Source organism: Dipodomys ordii, unplaced genomic scaffold, assembly GCF_000151885.1.
Source record: "Dipodomys ordii isolate 6190 unplaced genomic scaffold, Dord_2.0 Scaffold188, whole genome shotgun sequence".
Taxonomy (NCBI): domain Eukaryota; kingdom Metazoa; phylum Chordata; class Mammalia; order Rodentia; family Heteromyidae; genus Dipodomys; species Dipodomys ordii.
Window position 1 is genome coordinate 1099784 of NW_012267404.1, and position 24468 is coordinate 1124251.

Sequence of the window (24468 nt, forward strand, 5' to 3'; positions counted from 1 at the left end):
TGGCTCAAGTGGTAGAGCGCTAGCCTTGAGCTGAAGAGCTGAGGGACAGCGCCCAGGCCCAGAGTTCAGGCCCCACGACCAGACAAAAAAAAAAAAAAAAAGGGCCAATTTTATGAAAGCATCTGTAATACTAAATTTAAATTGTGACAAGAGAAAAATGTATCTCTAACAAACAAAAAGTGTCCTTTATTCTTTCCAAGTTTCTGACACTTTAAATACATTTGCACACTATTACAAGATATGCTATTTTTTCCTCAGCCTCTTTCGGGTACCTTTGAAAAGCAAGCCGTTCAATATCAGTTCTCAACTGACACCTGCTCTTTTCATTTTTCAAATCTCAGTTCCATAAGTGGTGATGGAAGAGGAAATTCAAATGTAAGTGTATCATCAGGTGCTAACTCCTGATCAACCAGACCAATATTTCCGTTGGAAAAGGGAGAGATTGCACACGGTGAAAAAAAGGTAACCCTCCCTGGTGGTTGCCTAGATACCTACTATCCAGTGCTTCTCCAGTCAAGAGATGGGTTTTTGTTGCCCAGTAATCAATTTCTCTGATAAGTACACTTTACTTGGAATTTCCTTCTGTATTCTAGAATAGGAAGGGTACGATCAATCAAACCTCATGACCATGATTTTGATGTCAGGAGACCTCCTTATAAAAGAAAGGTACAGGCAAAAATCGTTTCCCCTTTCAGTTAGCTTACCTCTCCCAATACAAGAACTTTCCTTACTCTTCATAGTTATGAGGAGAGTTGAATTTCCCTTCCATCTACTACAAATGAGAACAGAGATCAATTCCTCCTATCCAGGCCTCACTCTTAACTCTGAAAACCGAAGAATTGCTACACTTTAAGGGGAAGTACGAAGAAGATACATTAAAAAAAAAAAAAAAAAAGCTGAGTGCTGGTGGCTCATGCCTATAATTCTATTCAGGAGGCTGAGATCTGAGGATTTTTGACTCCAAGCCAGCCTGGACAGACAAATTCAAGAGACTCGTCTCCAATAAACCAGCAAAAAGCCGGGAGAGAAAGTGTAGATCAAGTGGCAAAGTGTCAGTCTTGAGTGAAACAGCCAAAGGCTTGAGTTTAAGCCCCAGTACTGGCACCAAGAAAAAAAGAAAAAAGATAGTTACAACCAACAACTATAGTTTCAAATCTTTAAAACACAAAAAATTTAAATAAGTGAGCCGGGCGCTGGTGGCTCACGCCTGTAATCCTAGCTACTCAGGAGGCTGAGATCTGAGGATCGAGGTTCAAAGCCAGCCCGGGCAGGAGAGACCGTGAGAATCCTATCTCCAATAAACCACCAGAAAACCGGAAGTGGCGCTGTAGCTCAAGTGGTAGAGTGCTCGCCTTGAGCTGAAGAGCTGAGGGACAGCACCCAGGCCCAGAGTTCAAGCCCCACAACCGACAAAAAAAAAAAAAAAATTTAAATAAGTGTACCCTATCTGATGAATGTTTCAAAAGGATTTTTTTTTTCTTTTTCCAGGGTCTCATGCATAACCAGGACAATGTTCCCCCCCCCTCTGGGCTACAACCCACAAAAGGCATTCTTCATTGTGTTGGGAAGGAAGCTCACTTCTGTCTGTCTTGTATTATTTTTATTGTAGGGGAAAAGACAGGGAATCTGTTGTAATTTCCTACACCTATCATAAAGACTTATACACTTAATATAAGTGTAATTGTGACTGAAAAACTGTTAAAGCTTTTTTACTTTACTAAACTAGAAGTGTAAGCCAAGCAACTGGCCTGTAAAACTAACTACTCAGCTGACAGAATCCAGCAGAATCAAGGTTTGAAGCTAGCCTGGGCAGAAAAGTCCATGAAACTTCATCACCAAGAGGTATGGCTCAAGTGACAGAGTGCCAAACAAACCCAGTTGAGCAAGTACAAAGCCCTGAGTTCAAATCCCAGTACAGCCAAAAACAAACCAAAACAAACAAAAATAAATAAGTTTTACTTCCCAAATTTCTAATTCTGTTCTCTCCTAACTAATCCTCTTCCCCCCTTGAATCTAAGAAGTTGAATAAAGGAATTTTTTTTACTATATGAATACACCTATATTTCTTAAATGAATTATCACTATGAATATACTTTTACCACATTCTCTTGTAGTACTTTATTCTCCATCAACTTGATATTCCATGTTATTATATCTTCTCTTCTTTATATTATTCAGATATATGACTTCGAAAAAGCCAAATAACTTGGGTTTGTTCCCCTCTCTTTTATATAGCTTTAAAAAAAAATAAGTTCTATTTTATCCTTGAATAATCACTAATCAATGGGAAATATAAAATTTTGATCTTGTATCTGGAAGCTTCAACATTTCATTGTAGTCTCATCAGGAAAAAATAAATATTCTACTATATGAAGGTCTAATTTATTCCCAAGGCCAGGTAATAGGTACATCTTGATCACCTCCAGCAAAAAAAAAAAAAAATCATAAATACTGAAGAGTTTCTAATGCCAGGGACTTTACTGAATCTGCGTACCTACTCTGTGAGGTGCTTTATTTTAATGATGAGAAGTGAGACTTTGAAGAGACTAATGTATCCAGTTCACTAACTAATCAGAGGCAGACCTGGAATCTAAACCCAGGCTGGACTAAGTATTAAGTCCGAAATGCCCATTTGAAATTTCACCTTCTATTAACTTATAAGGATGTTCATAAAATTAATCTTGCTATTTTTAGGTAGTGAGTCTGAGGTGAGATTTTTAGCTTTCCTTTTTGTACTTTTATGTCATCTTGTAATTTCCTACCATGAGCAAGAAAGTGTTTTTCTTTCTCTAAAAAAGAAAGAAAGAAAGAAAGAAAAATGGGTCTGACAAAAAAAAGAAAAAAAAATCAAGGCAAAAAATAAAGCCTTCAAAATAGTGTTTACATATTCAAGTAGGGTAAGAAGATAGTAGGCCACAGATACAGGGAAGGATACTGAGGTAAGAGGGAAAGCAAGATGGAGTACAGAAGCCACATACCTTGGCCTAGCATGCTTTTCTTAAAACTTAGTCCACCTAAATGTTTTCATCTTTGACCTAAAACTCTCACCATGAATTTAAGAAACACTGTGTGTCAGAACTCATATCAGCATGTTACCTATAATAAAGGAAAACTAAAAACTACCTCTAACTATACATTTTAAGTACTATCCATAAATTATAAAAATTAGAAACATGGATTTTTATTATGAGAAATGAAAACAAAATAGAAATTGAAAAGTAAAGGACATATCATCACAATGTTTCTTGCGTGTGTGTGTGTGTGTGTGTGTGTGTGAGAGAGAGAGAGAGAGAGAGAGAGAGTATAACTAGAGTTTGAATTCAGAACTTTGCACTTGCTACTCAAGTACTCTATTGCTTGAGCCAAGCATCTAGCCCTCTTTTGCTCTGATTATTTTGGGGATTTATTATTTATTTTTACCTAGGCTAGCCTGGACTGTAATCCTTCTATCTATGCTTCTCACGTAGCTGGGATGACAGGCCTAATGCCCAGGTTTTTCTGCTGAGAATGGGACATGTTGCTGTTTGTCCAGGATAGCCTTAGGCCATGATCCTCCCAATTTCTGCCTCCAAAGTAGACAGTATTACAGATGTGAGTCACCAGTTACTGTCCACTTACCTTTTTTGTTCTAATTTCTTTACTTCTTAAAGCTAAAAATAAAACATTTTCTTTAAAGGACAAGTACTATTATTATTTTTTTTTTTTGTCGGTCGTGGGGCTTGAACTCTGGGCTTGGGCGCTGTCCCTTAGCTCTTCAGCTCAAGGCTAGCGCTCTACCACTTGAGCTACAGGGCCACTTCCGGTTTTCTGGTGGTTTATTGGAGATAGGAGTCTCACAGTCTCTCCTGCCCGGGCTGGCTTTGAACCGCGATCCTCAGATCTCAGCCTCCTGAGTAGCTAGGATTACAGGCGTGAGCCACCGGCGCCCGGCACAAGTACTATTATGTTAAGTTGAAGTGATGTCACTGACCATAGAGACATAGTGATATCACTGATCAGAGGGAAGTAGTCAATTTATAAGAAATTACTAGCCAGGCGCCGGTGGCTCACGCCTGTAATCCTAGCTACTCAGGAGGCTGAGATCTGAGGATCATGGTTTAAAGCCAGGCCGGGCAGGGAAGTCCGTGAAACTCTTATCTCCAATAAACCACTAGAAAACCAGAAGTGGCGCTGTGGCTCAAGCGGTAGAGTGGCTCAAGCGGTAGAGTGCTTGCCTTGAGCTGAAGCGCACAAGGACAGCAGCACTCAGGCCCAGAATTCAAGCCCCATGACGGACAAAAAAAAAAAAGAAAAGAAAGAAAGAAATTACTGAGGGTAGTATAATAAACTGGGAAGTTAGAAGCACACTACTGTAACAAGCACATACTAAAGTGCCTTTCAATTTATTATAAGTACAGAGCAAAAGGTTCTGTACTTACAATTTTATGTTGGTAAAGTGACAAAGAGGGGCTGGGAAGGTGGCTCAGTGGTAGAGTGCTTGCCTTGCATGCATGAAGCCCTGGGTTCAATTCCTCAGCACCACATAAGCAGAAAAAGTCAGAGTGGTGCTATGGCCCAAGTGGTAGAGCCCTAGCCTTGAGCTGAAGAGCTGAGGGACAGCACCCAGATCCAGAGTTCAGGACCCATGACCAACCAAAAAAAAAAAAGTGACAGAGATAGTTAAAGCTGCAATAAAATAAAGGGCCAAAACAAATGGAATAAAGTATTCACATTGCCTATGTAAGTGTGTCTATATACTATGCTATTGCTACACTCAATAAAAGCTTCTGTGTTACCAAAATACACAATATGCTGGAAGAATCATTTTATACACTATTTACTAAGATTCTTCCATAATCTTTGCTGCAAGAAGAATACAGGTCAAGATTCATAGATATGCATAAAGAACAGGAGTAGAATATTTTAGTATAATTATGAAAGGCTTATAGCTATTCATGGTAGAGAAGGAAAATAAATGTAGCCTTAGAAGATGCTCAAAACACAAAAATAATCTGTGAGGGCTGGGAAGGTGGCTCAGTGGTAGAGTGCTTGCCTTGCATATCTGAGGCCCTGGGTTCGATTCCTCAGCACCACACAAGCAAAAAGAAAAAAGCCGGTAGTGGCACTGTGGCTCAAGTGGTGGAGTGCTAGCCTTGAGCTGAAGAGCTGAGGGACAGCACCCAGGCCCAGAGTTCAGGCCCCACAACCAGACAAAAAAAAAATAATAATAATAATCTGTGAATATTGTTTTATAACTGCATTCTTACTTCTAAGTAAAATATGTTTCAAATTATCATGTACCTACCTGAAATTAAAAAGATGTAGTTAACAATAACTAAATATAACAATGAAAAAAATAAGGATATTTTTCCTGTTTCTGAAGGTCATAAAAATCTACTTTTTATCTAAATCCTTTCTTTTGTCACAGCCTATTATAACTGCTTCTTTTTCACTGAAAAAATGAGAAAAGCAGCAGGCTGAGTATGACAAAAAAAAGATGAGATGGATTTCTGGTGTGACTCAAGGAAATGGGTGTTACATGTTCACAGTCACACTCCATTGTAAGGGGAAGCAAAAAATAAGAGGGAGCAAAATTTCCCACAATTGCAGGGGGCACAGGGTTCATACAGGATAGGCACTCCTGTGCCAAAGACTTCATAGTTTTCAGATAGTAGGTCCAAATCCAAGCAGAATAGGTATTTCCACAGGTAATGTACATTATAGTATTTAGTGTCATGGGATCGCCAATAGGTCTTATAATCACCAGGTGCTAATTACTCACTCTTGTAACCCTAGCTACTCAGGAAGCTGGGATCTGAGAATTGTGGTCTGAAACCAGCCTGGGGAGATTCTCACCTCTAATTAACCAGCAAAAAGCCAGAAGTGAAGGTAACCTTGAGCAGAAAAATCGCATGAGAGAATAAGGCCTGGAGTTCAAGCCCAGTGGTACCAGTATAAAAACAAAAAAAAAAAAGGAAGAAAGAAAAAAGAAAACAAGTCTTATAATTCCTTAAAAGAACTGCCATAATTAGGAATGTAATATCTATCCTAAACTCACATGGACTCTAAAATTAGCAGGTCTTAATATTATTTACTTTGGGACTTTCTGTCTTATGTATAACTTAAAACATTTTACATCCTGTTACATTTCTTCCTGTTTGGCCTCGGATTACACAATGATTTACTGGCTGCTCTTAAATCTGCTTTACAATACTTCCTATACTACAAAATGAAACCCTTTTTATGAAGTTTTCTATAGTATTTAAAGGGGAAATCACTAAATTTCATACTTCCTTGCAGTATTCCTGGACCTAAATAAATTATCCAGATTGAGCTGAGGATTCCAAATGCACAGTGTCCAGCAAAGTTGGCTTCTGGTTTCATGCTGTAACCATGATCTCAGCTACCCAAGACATGCTTTTTCCAGACATTACTGATTAAACCAATCAATTAATTATTGAAGGTAGCTGAACCCAGGTTAATAAAGAAAATCAACTCCCAATACATTCCACAATGCTTTACATAAGCAAAACAAACAAAAACCAAAACAAAATCACAATTATTAAAAAGCCGATTTTTGCTTAAAACACCAAGCAAGGAATGGACACATGAATATTCCTAACCTGCAAAATGATTCCTCCACATTATATCAGCGAAACTCATTGGTGGGCCACTGGGAGGGTAGTGTTTACCTTTCAGAGGCTCATGATCAGTCCTTATCATATCCATTAAGGAGTTCTCCAACGAGTGCAAGTTAAAAGTGTCATAGGGCCTACTCCGGTCCTAAAAATAAAAACACAGAATAAGACAATACATCAAATTCTTCCATAAAATTAACATGGTATCATTTACTTTCTGCTGTGGGCTGGTGACATGAAAGTTACAGTGTTTTGTTTTGTTTCACTTTGTCAGTTGTTGGGCTTGAACTCTGGGCCTGGGTGCTGTCCCTCAGCTCTTCAGCTCAAGGCTAGAGCTCTACCTCTTGAGCCACAGTGCCACTTCCGGTTTTCTGAGTGGCTTATTGGAGATAAAAGTCTCAGGACTTTCCTGCCTGGGCTGGCTTTGAGATCCTCAGATCTCAGCCTCCTGAGTAGCTAGGATTACAGGCATGAGCCACCAGTACCCTGCTGAAAATTACAGTTTTAATAACCGTCAGTCATTAAAGAATAGTGACTTGGCACCCATGAAGTTAAACATCAGTTTCCATAATTAAGCTGAATCCCTTCTCCTAATATTCTATAATGTAAATGCCCTACTCAGTCAGGCTTTCTTTCAAATGATCTAGAAAAGGAGAATTCAAGTGAATTTAGCCTCCATCTCCTGCTTCTTTTGTCAAGTGAACACAAACTACCTGCCCCCCAGGATAACCACTGGAATGAACTCAGCCTACAAACTCAATCACTTTTTGCATCTTTGCTCTTATATGTGGAAGCTATAATTAGCTTGTAAACTTACAAGTAAATCTGTTGGTGGGTATGGTATGTAAGTGTAAACAAATATACTAACAAATATTGTAGATTCAAGGGAGATCTCAAATAGTATAATTCCTTAGAAAAGCAAAATCAAAGTTTGGCAAAAAAAACCAAAACTCTAGGAAGCTGGAACTTGAAAGGAGTAGGGTGAGGTCAAGGGGAAAAGGGTAGATAAAGAGAAGAGAAGGTAGTCAAGAATCCAATGTATGGAGGAAGGGAGGGATAGTGGGAGAACAACAAAGGAGGAGGTAACAATGCTCCACAAGTAATGTACTCATTACCTTACTCATGTAACTGTTGCCTCTGTGTACAGCATCTTTACAATAAAATAAAATACAAAAGAATCCAATGTATATCATATAAAAATTAAAAAGTAAGAGAAGGGGTAGGGAGCAGTGGGATGGGTAAATGTTGATCAAGATATATTCATTTGTGGGCTGGGAAGGTGGCTCAGTAGTAGAGCACTTGCCTTGCATGCATGAGGCCCTGGGTTCGATTCCTCAGCACCACATAAGCAAAAAGAAAAAAGCCAGAAGTGGCGTTGTGGCTCAAGTGGTAGAGCACTAGCCTTGAGCTGAAGAGCTGAGGGACAGCACCCAGGCCCAGAGTTCAAGCCCCATGACTGAACCCCCCAAAAAAAACAAAAAAACAAAAAAGATCTATTCATTTGTTAAATGATAACTCCTTTGTACAACTACTTAAAGATAACAATCAATCACTTTTCTGAAAAATCAAAAGGTGATATGATTTTCAATATAATTGAAATGAATGTTTTTAATATTATGAGAGGTAAACTCCACATATTAGGTGCTTTTTAAAATATTTTTTAATATAGGCTATGAGGGAGAAAGAAGGAGCAAGAGAGAGAGAGAGAGACAGCAAGAGAGAGTAAAACAGCTGAAATAATGAGCTTGAGAAAGATCTGGAATGAAACTAGGATGTGGGTAAGTGGTAGTGTACTTGCCTAGGGTGAAGCCCTGAGAAAGGAAAAGAAAAGAAAGATAGGAAACACAATACATAGGAAATGAAATATAATTCCTCATACTTTATCAAAAAATTAGTGCAATTTTACCTTCAATTACAAAATTGGAAATCTAGGCCTATTTAGAAGACCATCCTAAAAAAATGTCCAAGTCACTCTTTGACAAGTGAAGAAAACTTTAACTCAAAGTCATGTTTTCATGATGCTGGACTTTAAAAAATTGAAAATAGAGAGCTAATGTAAACTAAGTGAAGAAAAATAATAATTGTTCCACCATATTTCAATTAAGCCTACACTTCTAAACTCTTCTTAGTAGTCTGAACCTAAAGAAAACTGTGGCTTATGACATAGGTTAATTCTATAGACAGATCTATTTTACTTTGTTTTAAAAAAGGCAAGAAAAGCCAAGCTGTTGGTATACTCCTATAGTCCCAGCACTCAGGAGACTAAAGTGAGAGGGTTGTAAGATCAAGGCTTGCCTGAGCAATACAGGAAGACACTGTTGGGGGTGAGGGGAGATAAAACAAAAGTACATACATCTCAATAACCAAACCAATTCAAACTTCAGTAATGAAAGACTGAATGCAGCACCCTGAATAGTTAATCTTCTTCAATGGACAACACTCCTCAATGATTCTTGACTAGGAAGAGACATGCAAATTTTTCTCTGGTTTTGGTTTCTATATAATTCCAGAAAGTCTTGTCTTCCTGTAGATCATTTGTTTTGCTTTGAGCTTACGTTATCAGTGGAAATCCTAATAAGGAATATTGGATATCCAGAATACAAGTTTATCTGTCTCCCAAAGAACTGTATTTTTGTCCAAAGAAAAAGCCAGCAATGAAGAAGTATGCTGATGAGGAAGCAAATGACAACCTATATCTGGCACTGCAATCCCAGAATGAATACCAAAAAGACTTGTATCACATCTGTACTTCTCAATAGAGCCTGCAGACATGAGGCCCTTTCAGCACAGGCTGACAGAGAAATATAAGAAAAGACTATGGTGGAATGTCATAGTGCATGCCTAGAAACCCAGCATACTGTGGCTGAGGATCAAAAAGTTGATGCCATCCTAGGTCACTATCTGTTGAACACAAAAGCTCAGGCTGCAACAGGACCTGAGTTCAAGCCCCAGAGCAGCAGTATGAGGAGGAGGGTAAGATTTAGAGAGAAAAATAAAGTCCAGATCTCAGCTCAAAACCAAGAAGTATAAACCTAAAGAGTATGAAACTGCCCAAACAAGTTAACACAATACACCTGAGATGGAAAATAAAAACGTGCGTGGGGGGGAGAAGGGGGGGTGTGCATGTGTATGAATGTGAGCCAGGATTAGGGCTTGAATTTAGAGCCAAATGCTCTCATTTGGCTTTTCCTCTTAGGGCTGACTACCTACCACTCGTGCCACACCTCCACTTCTGGCTTTTTTCCGGTTAATTGGAGATAAGTGTCTCATGACCTTTGAACCACAATCCTCACATCTCAGTCTCCAGACTAGCTAGTATTAGGTATGTGAGCCATCAGCACCCAGCTTGTAAATTAAAACTTCTATAAAAGTGTAACATTGGGGCTAGGAAATGTGGCTTAGTGGCAGGGTGCTTGCCTAGCATGCATGAAACCCTGGGTACGAGTCCTCAGTACCACATAAACAGAAAAAGCCAGAAGTGGCACTTGAGCAAAAGAAGCTCAGGGACAGTGTCCTGGCCCTGAATTCAAGACCCAGAACTGGCAAAATAAAATAAAGCATAGCAATGCATCTAACTACTGATGAAATGACCTTCCAAGCAAAGTGGTAATAAGTTTCCTGTTACAAAAGATATCAGAGATTAGTTACTCAAGTGTGTTTTCACCTATCTAAATTGAAACAATTCTCTACCAGTCAAATTGTCAAAAGCATACAAGCAGCTAGTTAAAATACAAAGTGCTGAGCTATAGTTAAAAGCCACTTAAAATAATTTTTTTTTTTTTTGGGTCCAGTCGTGGGGCCTGAACTCTGGGCCTGGGTGCTGTCCCTCAGCTCTTCAGCTCAAGGCTAGCACTCTACCACTTGAGCCACAGCGCTACTTCCGGCTTTTTTCATTTTGCTTATATGGTGCTGAGGAATCGAACCCAGGGCCTCAGGCATGCACGGCAAGCGCTCTACCACTGAGCCAACTTCCCAGCCCCCACTTAAAATAATTTTTAAACAGAGTTAATCCCATCTATGAGGGAGGTGGAAATAGGAAGATAGTGGATTGGGGTCAGCCCAGACCAAAAAAAAAAAGTTAGGGATACTCTATCTCAAAAAGCTAGCTGAATATATGGATATACTAACCCCTCCCAACTAATATAAACTAATAAAAAGAATACACCTGTAATCTAAGATAAGTAGGAGGCCAGAGGTAGGAGGATTTCTATCTGAAGCCAATCCCCAACAAAAATCAAGATTCTATCTGAAAAAATAAACTAAAACACAAAAGGTAGAGTGTATGGCTTAAGTGGTGGAGTATTTGCCTAGCTAGGGTAAGGCACTGAGTTCAAACCCAGCACCGCCAAATAAGCCAATAAACAAAATATAGACATTCATGGAGGTTAACCTAACAGGGCTCACTAATGCTCAACAAATGAAAACACATGACATATGAATGGCATGACAAAATTTGTAAAGGTAGCTTAATTAAACTTTAGAATTCTAAGAGACTTGTTTTCTCATTAAAATTAATTATATTCATGCCTCATCAATTTATATTTGCTGCATACCATTCATCTTCTTTGTTTTACAAATGGTCAGTCATGCTGAAATAACTGACAAACCAGGAAGCCAACAAAAAACAAAACAAAAAGGACTGAAAAATATGCAATGAAATCCAATAAAAATCATGCATACAGACAACCAAGCTACAATTTGTCATTCAATGACCAAAGTTACACATGGCAAGTTGCCTGCTAAGTTTCTTTTGGTAAGTTTTGTTTCCCAATACCGGAAAAAAAAACAACAAAACAGTTTTTGTTTTGCCATTAACAAACAAGCATACTAGGAAGCAAGAGAACATTTATAAATAATGCATCTCATTATTGACTCATTTTCTTTAAAGACAAACAGTGACAGATGTTATCAGCTAGTTGTTCACAGGAGTGGCTCACCCCCACTGGAAAAGCCCTGCTCTTTTTGTTCCCCACAGCTTGGTTTAGTATTGATAGATTTGTCAAGTATTTAAAGTTACCTCACAACTCCATGAAGAAGGTAACCTTTGTTTCCCTCTTATAAATTAAGTAAATGTCTTGAACAGGTTAAGTAACTGGGTCAGAGCTACAGGGCAGTCAGGGCTCAAATTGAGTGAAGTCCAGAAGTACCCTTAAGGACTTCTGACTACACAGCTCCCAGCTACCTCCTATGCTCTTCAGTCTTAAGTCTTTATCTACAAACAGTTCCCCACCCCCAACTTCTTTCATCTAATCCAGCAACAATCCAGAGAGGATTCTGAGACTTCACTCAGCCACAAAGGCAACCTGACTCTCACTTCCTCTTGGTCATTGACCTTCATTCAAGTGACAACTAATTAACCTCAAAAAGAAGTCTGATCTACTCTCCTGCAAAGCCCTAGCTATACCTCTGCCAGCCTTAATTTCATTTACCTGTCCTTTCCTGGGGAGAGGAATCCATCATGTTTTTACTTGGACTTTTCCTCACCTACAGACGTAAGAGTAGAAAGTAGCAAGGGCAGTAAAATACAGGAGAAAAAAGTAGCTCTGGAACCAAATGAAAATCAACCATGGTGGAGCTGGGAAGGTGGCTCAGTGGTAGAGCACTTGCCTTGCATGCATGAGGCCCTGGGTTCAATTCCTCAGCACCATATAAGCAAAAAGAAAAAAAAGCCGGAAGTGGCACTGTGGCTCAAGTGGTAGAGCGCTAGCCTTAAGCTGAAGAGCTGAGGGACAGCGCCCAGGCCCAGAGTTCAAGCCCCACGACCGGACCCAAAAAATAAATAAATAAATAAATAAAAGTGGACATGATAACCTATATAGGACTCTAAGCAGTCACAGTCAAGACTAAAAGAGGTTACCCTTAGGGGAGGAACAGAAAGGTGGAACTTTTCTGAACATTTAAAACGCTATTTATTCCAGATAATAGAAATATGATTTGGGATGGTTGTTTTTTTTTTTTTTTTTAAATCAACCTTGGTTCTGTATCCCAATCATGATCTACAGCATGAGCTTAATTCTTACTAGCACCCTGCAGGACATGTATTATCTTTGTTGTAGAGGAAAAAGAAGTAAGGATCCCAAAGGTTATATAACTGCTCAAAGTCACAGAACCACTCAGAAATCTCACTGTGAACTCATCTAGGACTTTCATGTCCACACCAGTACAGCTCAATGCTTCCAAAGCTCAATTGCTAAATTGCAGTATGACCCACTAAGACAAGGTCTTAATTGGAGACAGGGGACACAGACAGGACCAAAAGTTAAACAGTGAGTAGATATTTGAAAGCGAAAGATAAATGCGATCATAAAATTTTTTTTAAGCAGGCATTAGTGCCTCACACCTGTAATCCTAGCTACTCAGGAGGCTGAGATCTGAGGATCACAGTTCAAAGCCAGCCTGGGCAGAAAAGTCTGTGAGACTCTGATCTCCAATAAACCACTAGAAAACCAGAAGTGGCGCTACAGCTCAAGAGGTAGAGCTCTCGCCTTGAGCTGAAGAGCGAAGGGACAGTGCCCAGGGCCCATAGTTCAAGCCCCACAACTGACAAAAAAAAAAAAAAAAGTTTTTTAAAAAACAGAAAAAAAAGATATGTTTAAGGAACACTATTTCCCATATGATTTCAACATATATATGTTTCAAAATCAAATGACCCTTAACACATGAGAGGATTAACTCATGAAACTTATCAGTTCTGAATGTTCATCCTACAGTTCTTTTACCCTATGCTCAATATATTTTATTTGAAAATAGCTCTTGTCTACAGTACAAAAAGGAAGATAGTCATATGCCTTATCTAGTTTTTTCTTTTGTTTTTTTTTGTGGGTGATAATGGGGTTTGACCTCAAATCTTCAACTCATCATCCTCCTACCTCAGCCTCCTAAATTGTAGGTATTACAGATGTACACCGCCAGACCCAGCTTGGGAGTATCTTGCATATTTATTACATTATTAATAGATGAACTTCTTGTTCTCAAACACACAGTACTGAAGGAGGAAAAAGTCAGTCTTCAATCCTGCATGTTCTCATATTCTACAGACCACTATAAACATTTGGCAGGTACTCTGGCAAATGGCTTTTGTTTCAAAAAAGAGCCCTTCATATCTGTGGACTTGGCATCTATAGATTCAAAGAACAAATATTTGGGGGAAAAAAACCACCTTTATTTGTACTCTCTTTTTATCCCCTAAAGCATATAGTCTTAACTACTACTTAGATAGCATTTACACTATGTACATTGTTCTAAGGTCTATACATACTCTAAAGATGATTTAAAGTACAAACACACAGCAGTAAATTACTATGGCATTTTCTATAAGAATTTGGAGCAAGTGTGGCTTTTCGTAGCTGCACAAAAGTCCTGAACTGTGGCTGGGATGGTGGCTCAGTGGTAGAGTGCTTGTCTTGCATTTATGAGGCCCTGGGTTCAACTCCTCAGGACCACATAAGCAGAAAAAGTTGAAGTGGTGCTGTGGTTCAAGTGGTAGATTGCTAGCCTTGAGCTGAAGAGCTGAGGGACAGTGCGCAGGCCCAGGGTTCAGGCCCCGCAACTGACAAAAAAAAAAAAAAAAAAGGTCCTGAAACCAATCTTCTCCTCTCCACCCCTAACTCTTAAGCATTGCATGTCTATATGTACTCATAGAAAATATAATCTGTTCTATTATTTTTCTCTAAACATCAAAGTGTCCTTAATTTTATACAACTTGCTTTCATTGACCAGAAATGTGAATGTGAGTACAGACACATTACATTCTTGCTTTTCCTCTCCTGCTTCTAATCATAGATATGTCCCAGTGTGTATTCTACAAAATGATTTCTCTTTTTAAGATTGTATCCTTTGCTCCGCTTGGGCACAATGGCTCCTCTACCCCAAACGTCTAGATCCACGAAAGTTTCCAGTCCTGAGTGAAAAACAAAGAGGCAATATAACTAAAGCTCAACATGAAGTGATTTTCAGCACAGACTCTGCTTAAGAATATCATAAAGAGGGCTGGGAAGGTGGCTCAGTGGTAGAGCGCTTGCCTTGCATGCATGAAGCCCTGGGTTCGATTCCTCAGCACCATATAAGCAAAAAAGAAAAAAGCCGGAAGTGGCGCTGTGGCTCAAGTGCTAGAGCGCTAGCCTTGAGCTGAAGAGCTGAGGGACAGCGCCCAGCTCAGACAGAGTTCAGGCCCATGACTGACCCCCCCCAAAAAAAAAACCCCACAAAAACAAACCAAAATAAACCTCTTTCAGCTGCTCATGTCTGTAATCCTAGCTACTCAAGAGGCTGAGCTCTAAAGGATCACAGTTCAAGGCCAGTCTAGGCAGAAAAGTCCTATGAGATTCCATTTCCAAATTAACCAGCAAAAACCTGGGCTGGAGGTATGGCTAAAGTGGTAGAGCCCCAGCTGAGCGTGCAAATTAAGAGCCTGAGACCCTACTTTCAAGCCCTGGTACCAGCACAATAAAACAAACTCTTCCAAATAAAGGGAAATCTAACCCTATTAATTCCTCTTCAGTTGCAATCCTTAAGTCAATATCATATTTAACCATTCCTACTACATATATTCTACCTGGAATCCTCTGAGAAAGGTGAATCCATATTCTCATTTAATCACTCAGTGTCATGCAAATGTTCCTTACATATCTAGCCTAAAGTCCTCATAAAGATCAAACTTTTTTTGTTTTGAGGGGAAAAAAGTAACATCTGCTATGAATTTTAATTCTTGAAAATTGTAAAACAAAATTTTGAAGAACCCTCAATATAGCCTAGAATACATTTAAGGCCTACACAAAAATGAGTTCCCTGTCTTCTTGAAAATGACTAATTCCAATTACTTTAACCTTTTGATCATACTGTGTTTTTCTTGCTGGATAACAGCAAACCAAGCTAACCAAGGTTCTGGAAAGCTTTTTAAAAAAACCATGGGAACAGCTTCACCTGCTCTGACAGATGCTCAAAATTAGATAAGCATGACTCAACTCAAAGCACATTTCTGCCTAGTATCTTCCAGCTCCCCCAGTGCTAGTTCCTTCATAGCTCTTTTCATTGGTTAAATAAGAGGCTCAGTGTATCTGACATGGGGACACATGGCTCTCAGAATCCCTTATTCACCTGAAATGGCCCTACATATTGAGGTCAGTTCCTGCAGGCAAAATTCTAGAGCGGTCAACTGTACAAAAGTACAAATGCCAGCTGCTGCTACTGCTAACCATGGTAAACAATTCATAGTTGCCGGACGCCAGTGGCTCACGCCTGTAATCCTAGCTACTCAGGAGGGTGAGATCTGAGGATCGAGGTTCAAAGCCAGCCCGGCCAAAAAAGTCTGTTAGGGGCTGGGAAGGTGGCTCAGTGGTAGTACTGTTATGTACTTTTGACAAGTGGAAAATTCAATTATTAAAAGAATTAGAGGGCTGGGAAGGTGGCTCAGTGGTAGAGCACTTGCCTTGCATGCATGAGGCCCTGGGTTCAATTCCTCAGCACCACATAAGCAAAAAGAAAAAAGCCAGAAGTGGCGCTGTGACTCAAGTGGTAGAGCGCTAGCCTTGAGCTGAAGAGCTGAGGGACAGCGCCCAGGCCCAGAGTTCAGGCCCCAAGACCGGACCCCCCCCAAAAAAAAGCCCATGAGACTTATCTCCAATAAACCACTATAAAACCAAAAGTGGTGCTGTGGCCCAAGAGGTAGAGCGTTCGCCTTGAGCTGAAGAGCACAGGGAAAGCGCCCAAGCCCAGAGTTCAAGCCCCGTGACCAACCAAAAAAACAAAACAATTCATAGTTAAGTAAGTGATCAGACTAGGCATGGTTGTATACTGCTGTAATCCTAGCAGGCAAGCCTGGCTCTCTAACACTGTCTCAAAACAAAACAACAAAAAGTGATATAGAGGTTGGGACTGTGGCTTAGTGGTAGAGTGTTTGCTTAGCATGCATGAAGCCCTGGGTTTGATTACTCAGTACCACATAAACAGAAAAAGCTGGAAGTGGCACTGTGGCTCAAGTAGTAGAGTGCTCGCCTTGAGCCAAAGAAGCTCAGGGCTAGCATCCAGGCCCTGACTTCAAGCCCCAAGACTTCCCCCTCCCCCAAAAAAACTGATATGGACCCTCAGGTGTAGCTCAGTGGTTTGACACTTATCTTCTAGATTAGATGCGAAAAGAGAAAGACCTAAGGAGGATATCGAAGGGGAAAGCAGTCAGTGTAATATAGAGCAGGCTTCAAGGAACTTCAAAAATTAAAATCAGCCCTGTCCTTGCTATTCCACATGTGACTTTTGAAGGTGATTAGTTGTTTTCCTTCCAAATCTCTTCACTGTTCGCAGCAAATTATTATCCCAAGCAGCTTATGAAGCACTGATTCACTAGGCATAATATGTAACTAAAGCTTGACCTTTGCTACTAAAATCTGAGAACATTATACAAAATTACATGTGGCTTTTCATATTTTGTTTTCTTTTTATTCAGCATCCTCTACTATGCACACGATATTTGTACAAAGTTGAGCACTCCTCCCTACCCTCACCCCACACCCCCCCACGGACTCGGAGGGATAAGCATAACAGTATACTGTAATTGCTTCTCTTCCTTTGGGAGATAAGAGCTTGCTATGCTCAGTAAGTACCCCAGGCTGGTCTCATACTCCAGAACTCATGTAATTCTCCTACCTCAGCCTGTGAGTAGCTAGGACGGCAGGCATGTACCACTATGCCCAGCTTCTAAACACTTTACATGCCTGTGCCTTGGTATGTCTTGATATGTCTGCTCTGTACCACTATTGCCTAGAAGAGGGCCCAGCACGTCATAATATCCAATAACTGCTTGTTTGTGTTAAAGTTGTTCTGACTATTTTGTGTTGCAAGATTTTCACTTAAAACTAACAACAACACACTTACTAGAATAGCTAAAAAAATAAAAATAAAAGGTCCCTAAATTCTAAATTTTTGAAATGCTGATAAGTATTCAGAACCACCAGAGAAGCCCCATAAATTGATAGGAAAATGCAAAATGGCATAGCCATCAGTGAAAACAGTTCAGTGCTTTTTACAAACTTAAGCATACATTTAACCATACAACCTAGTGGTTGACTCTTAAGTATTTACTCGAGATAAATAAAGGCACATGTCCACATAAAACCTGTCCACATATATTTATAACCGCTTTCTGAGGTTTTTATCCCCCAAGGTAGAAAGTACTCAGATGCTCCTAAAGAGCTGCACAAACTGTGGTACATCAATACTGAAGTACTGATACACACAATAACATGGATAAATCTTGAAAACACTATACATAGAAACACTGTACAAGAAGTTGGTCACAAAGAACCATCTATTACATGATTTCATTGGCCACTGGCTAGATCTGGGGTATTCAAGGACAAAAATGGGGACTGGCTACTTGATAGATAAGGGGTTTCTTTCTTTTTGGAGTAATAGAAACATTCTAGAGTTAAATGGCTGAAGCACAAATTTGTAAATATATTTTAAAACCTATTGTATTTCTATACTTTAAATGGATAAACTTCATGGTATATGAATTACACCTCAATAAAGCTATTACCTTAAAAAAATAAAAAACACCACAGACAGTTTTGGTGGTGCACATCTGTAATCCTAGCGCTCAGGAGGTAGAGGTAGGAAGAGCACTGAGTTGAAGACCAGCATGAGCTATAGTGTGGATTCCAGTGCAGCCTGGACTAATAGTGAGACCCTGTCACAAACAACAGGAAAAACTCTAACTAGAACTATGATCCTACCTAGCGATGGGTGACAATGTTGTCAGACACCTTGTATTCATATACTGTTTTGTAGAATGGGAACTTTTTTACAACTACTTAAAGATAATGATAAAAAATTTTTTAAAGAACTATGATCCTACCTGAAAATTATCTACTTTAGGTATAGGACATAGGACTTTCTAGCTGTTCCATTCAGGAACTACTACAGGATTCAAGTAATTAAACTGAAGACAGTAGTAAAATTCAAAAGACAACCCTACTGACAGTCAAATAACTAATGCCATCCATCAGTTATATACACATGTCACATACATTTCTAAGGACATCCTTACTACTCCTTCAAAATCTTATAAGCAGGGCTGGGAATGTAGCATAGTGGTAGAGTGTTTGCCTAGCATGCATGAAAGCCTGGGTTCAATTCCTCAGTAACACATAAACAGAAAAAAGCCCAAAGTGGCACTGTGACTCAAGTGGTAGAGTGCTAGCATTGAGCAAAAGAAGCTCAGGGACAGTACCTAGGCCCTGAGTTCAAGCCCCAGGACTGGCACACACAAAAAAGTCTTATAAGCATAACCATATTACCTACAAAGAGCATCTTCTCATGTGTCCCAGTGCTTCTACTGAATTTACCCAGTCCTAGAGGTTCATGTTTTTAATGATACACTTATCCTTTACTCATTTGGCTCATCCCCTTGATGATCAGAGAGTGACTTCATATGTTCCAGCATCTACATACAAGGAATCATAAAGGAAACTTTGAAGCCAGGTGCCAGTGGCTCACACCTGAGGCTGAGATCTAAGGATTGTGGTTCAAAGCCAGCCCAGGCAAGGAAGGTCCATGAGACTCTTAACCCCAATTAACCACCAGAAAACTGGAAGTGGTGGTGTGGCTCAAGACTCGCCTTGAGCTGAAGAGCTGAGGGACAGCACCCAGGCCCAGAGTTCAAGCCCCATAACCAACCAAAACAAAACAAAAACCAAAAAACATTGAACTCTATCCTGCTGCTGTTCATTTCTGTTGTTTGATTCAGTAGGTGGGACAAGATCCACAGCAGAATTTTCAGATTCACCAGAATCTGACAGGGACCATGATATGAACACTTCTGTAACGGCTCTGTTTTCCTGTTGATCCTTGGATTTAGAAACTGAACAGCTGCTTTTATGCAAACAGCACTATGGAAATAAAACCAGTAAAGCAACAGCTTTGCCAAACTGGGCTAGCAGCCTTCTAGGTTCTTCTCCCTTGCAGAACCAACATATCATAGCCTCCCATTGTATACACAGATTAAGAGCTCTTCACTGATAATCCCTCACCACACTGGAGAGGTCACCAATAAACATGAGTGAATGTTTTAAAGCAAGGAATCTGGTAAGTACCAAAGGAATTCATTCCAAATTCATGGACTGGGAAACCAAACATATTACTTTTCATTCTTCCATATCCTTTTCTTTTAGAAAAAGGTAAAGGATAAACAAACAAAAATACTACATCTCAAGTCTTGTACAGTTCTAACTCCAGACAACATGGGACTTAAACTGAGACAATAAAAATTAAGTGTAATAATAATGGAACAGTATGTTCTAAAGCCAAAACTGTCTTAACTAGGTTTACTATTACCTTGAACAGGCTTACTCCTTAACTGTCTTCATGCCAAACTCATCCCTGACATAAAACAATACTGGTTTATTTTTTAAGACTATTCAGATAGGTATGTTGTTTTGCATGAAAGGCCAGCAGAACTCAAGTAAGTCATAGCTAGCATACAGCAGATGATATATGTTTGACGTTTTGATGAGTACTTTATTTGGATTACCTAATTTAATTTTTACAATTGTCCAAAGAAGTAGGTATTACTAATCTTTTATTTATAATAAAGTCAAAATTAAGTTCAGATATCCTTGAAGACTAGCCACACCTAATGAAATTTGTTATGTAAGCATTCCATGAAGAAAAGAACGTAAGTCTTAAATTAATATAATATGCCACTTAAATGTTTTCACAGTTGAGATGAACATGTTAAAGCATCTAAAACCCAAAGCATTTATAAATACTAGGCATTTAGAAGGTTTCAAATTTTACTTTCAAATAAAGCTCTGTCATTCTAGGAATAATGACATTTTTAAAGAGCATAAAGTAAAAATACAATAAAATTAAAGGAGGTTCAGAATTTCCAAAAGGTCTACATCACAGAATATGTTTTAAAGAGATTTATTATTTTCAAGTGGCATCCCTAACAAAATTTTGCCAGGTATGCCAAGGACTGTTTACTCTTCATTTATTCCACATATGTTTAATTGGGAACTTTAATATACCAGACATTAAAGATAAAAAGATAAATGGGGCATAGTCTCTCACTACAAGAAGCCATCCATCTAGTTAGCAGATGATGGTTATATAATGAAAAGCAATGGTACATCTGTGTGCTGGGAATCATAAGAACACAAACATAGAAGTAGTCAAGGCAGCTTCCAGGAAATAGAAGCCAGAGGCAAGGAGACAGTCCAACTTCCTTAAGGAATATGAAAATAAACAGGAGTTTCTGGGTCTGGGAAGGTGGCTCAGTGGTAGAGCACTTGCCTTGCATGCCTGAGGCCCTGGGTTTGATTCCTCAGCATCACATAAGCAAAAAGAAAAAAGCCGGATGTGGCGCTGTGACTCAAGTGGTAGAGCGCTAGCCTTGAGCTGAAGAGCTGAGGGACAGCCCCCAGGCCCAGAGTTCAGGCCCCACGACCGGACCCAAAAAAAAAAACCAAAAACCCAGGAGTTTCTTCAAAGGATAAATAGGCAACAGATTGTAAACAGATAAATACTTGTTTGGAAATAGCCTCTTGTTTCTATGTGTATTTTTTTTCAAATCCTTGAAAAGTAATATAGTTTACAAAACACTTTCTCCAGGATAACATTCAGATAATTTCAGAATAATATTCTACCACAAAAGAGTTTATTTTATTTTAAGGACTCTCTATGTGTGTGGCCTTAAATCTTTTACAGGGCATTCAGTTTTGGGGGATTAGAGGGAGAAAGGTTAACCATTCTTTTTTGTTGTTGTTTTTTGTTGTTGTTGTTGTTTTAGGGTCCGGTCATGGGGCCTGAACTCTGGGCCTGGGCACTTGGGTCTGGTCGTGGGACCTGAACTCTGAGCCTGGGTGCTGTCCCTCAGCTCTTCAGCTCAAGGCTAGCACTCTACCACTTGAGCCACAGCGCCACTTCTGGCTTTTTTCTTATGTGGTGCTGAGGAATCAAACCCAGGGCCTCGAGCATGCAAGGTAAGTGCTCTACCACTGAGCCACCTTCCCAGCCCCTAAAAAAATTTTTTTTTGTTGTTATTCAATTACTTTTCTAAAGTAATCTATTACTTTAAGCTTTTCACTTGTATGAATGCTTCCCCCAAATAGAATTTGGTACACAAATTGAAATAATACCAGATTTTTTGTAGTGTAGAAAGACATTTTTAAATAGCTTTAAATTATAGGTGAAAAAACATTTTCAAACTCAATGAATAAGAAACAATACAAGAAAAGTGTATTTTTCTTTCATATTGACATAGGAGCCACAGTGCCACTTCCGGCTTTTTTCTTTTTGCTTATGTGGTGCTGAGGAATCGAACCCAGGGCCTCATGCATGCAAGGCAAGAGCTCTACCACTGAGCCACCTTGGTAAAGAGGAACTGAACCAAGGGGCTTCATGCATGCTAGGCAAGCACTCTACCACTAAGCCACATTCCCAGACCTTCTTCTTAACTTTTATTTGTAGAATACTTTACAGCTCACAGCTGTTCACACATCTTCTTCAACTGAACTCATCAGGTGTTTTTAATAACATTACTTAGCATTAGTATACTACTTAGATATAGCTCAGAATCGTCCTTTCACTTCTTACTAAACCAAAAACAGGGCTATTAAAAACTCTTGGAATTAAATAGAAGAGTTGACCAATATTGGCTATTTGCCAAGTACTATTATAAACACTTTGTTTTATCACATTTCTCCTTCATAAAACTTTATAGAAGTAAATACTATTATTACTCCCATTTTACAAATGCAAAAATTAAGACAGAAAGTTCCAACATAGAATGAACTCAGTGGCAACATGCTTGTCAAGCATGGGCAAAGCCCAGGGTTTAATGACCAGTACTGCAATGTTTTTAAAAACAGAGTTAAGAATATTTAGCTGTGGGCTGGGAAGGTGGCTCAGTGAGGCATGCTTGCCTCGCATGCATGAGGCCCTGGGTTCGATTCCTCAGCACCACATAAATAGAAAAAGCCGGAAGTGGTGCTGTGCCTCAACTGGTAGAGCGCTGGCCTTGAGCTGAAGAGCTGAGGGACAGCGCCCAGGCCCAGAGTTCAGGCCCCACGACCAACAACAACAACAAAAAGAATATTTAGCCGCATATAGTGATTCATGCATATAACTCCAATACTCAGGAGGCTGAAGCAGGAAGATATAAACTTGAAGATCAGCCTGGGCTACATAGTGAGTTGTAGGCTAGTCTAGGCTACAAAGCAGGCAACCCTTGTCTCAAAAATAAATAAATAAAAATTAAAAGCATTTGAACCAGGATTTATATACAGGCAACTCAGAGCCTTAAAACCACCCTGGTCTTTTTGCCACCTCCAGGCTGAAAATCATTCCTAACTAACAATTCTCATTTCTGTTATCATCTATGCATTACATTTTCTCACATTTTGGTTTGTAGGTTTCCTATGTCAATATGAAAGAAAAATACACTTTTCTTGTATTGTTTCTTATTCATTGAGTTTGAAAATGTTTTTTCACCTATAATTTAAAGTTATTTAAAAATGTCTTTCTACACTACAAAAAATCTGGTATTATTTCAATTTGTGTACCAAATTCTATTTGGGGGAAGCATTCATACAAGTGAAAAGCTTAAAGTAATAGATTACTTTAGAAAAGTAATTGAATAACAACAAAAAAAAATTTTTTTAGGGGCTGGGAAGGTGGCTCAGTGGTAGAGCACTTACCTTGCATGCTCGAGGCCCTGGGTTTGATTCCTCAGCAGCTCTTCAGCTCAAGGTGAGCGCTCTACCACTTGAGCTACAGCGCCACTTCCGGTTTTCTGGTGGTTTATTGGAGATAGGAGTCTCACGGTCTCTCCTGCCCGGGCTGGCTTTGAACCGCGATCCTCAGATCTCAGCCTCCTGAGTAGCTAGGATTACAGGTTCAGCTCAAGGTGAGCGCTCTACCACTTGAGCTACAGCGCCACTTCCAGTTTTCTAGTGGTTTATAGGAGTCTCATGGTCTTTCCTGCTCGGGCTGGCTTTGAACCGGAAGTGGCACTGTGGCTCAAGTGGTAGAGCGCTAGCCTTGAGCTGAAGAGCTGAGGGACAGCGCCCAGGCCCAAAGTTCAGGCCCCACAACTGGACCAAAAAAAAAAAAATGTATGTTTAGTACTATACACAAAAGCATGGCACTGTTGGCTCACACCTGTAATCCTAGCTACTCAGGAGGCTGAGATTTTTGGATCATGGTTCAAAGCTAGCTCAGGCAGGAAAGTCCGTGAGACTCATCTCCAATAAACCACCAGAAAGCCAAAAGTGGCACTGTGGCTCAAGAGGTAGAGTGCTCACCTTGAACTTAAGGACAGTGCCCAGAGTTCAAGCCTCATGACCAAAAAAAAAGAATACACACATATATATTGCTCTCTGGACTAAATTATTACTAGACTATATTAAAACTTTCTGGAGGCACAGAAGAAAATAGTATTGTCTGTCTTCCACAAGACTATCTGGTATGTACAATATTCTAAAAATACAACTCAAAAGAAAGGGAAGGGAAAAGAAGAGAAAAGCCAAGCTCTGGTGGCTTCCATCTATGATCCTACTTAGGGGGTTGAGATCTGAGGATCATTGTTTTTTTGTTGTTGTTGTTGTTTGTTTGTTTTTTGGCGGTTGTGGGGCTTGAACTCTGGGCCTGGGCACTTGTCTCTCAGCTCTTCAGCTCAAGGCCAGCGCTCTACCACTTGAGCTACAGCGCCACTTCCGGTTTTCTAGTGGTTTATTGGAGATAGGAGTCTCATGGTCTCTCCTGCCCGGGCTGGCTTTGAACCGCGATCCTCAGATCTCAGCCTCCTGAGTAGCTAGGATTACAGGCGTGAGCCACCGGCGCCCGGCTGAGGATCATT

At 39.7% G+C, this 24468-nt stretch overlaps 1 protein-coding gene across 1 annotated transcript in view; it reads right to left on the reverse strand.

Moving 5' to 3' along the window:
* The window catches only part of Cpeb3 (cytoplasmic polyadenylation element binding protein 3), a 156896-nt gene that overhangs the window by 110559 nt on the left and 21869 nt on the right, over nucleotides 1-24468 (reverse strand). Inside the window, exon 3 of the mRNA XM_013034321.1 lies at nucleotides 6672-6762. Coding sequence (XP_012889775.1) covers nucleotides 6672-6762 — 91 coding nt within the window. The remainder of the gene's footprint in view (nucleotides 1-6671; nucleotides 6763-24468) is intronic.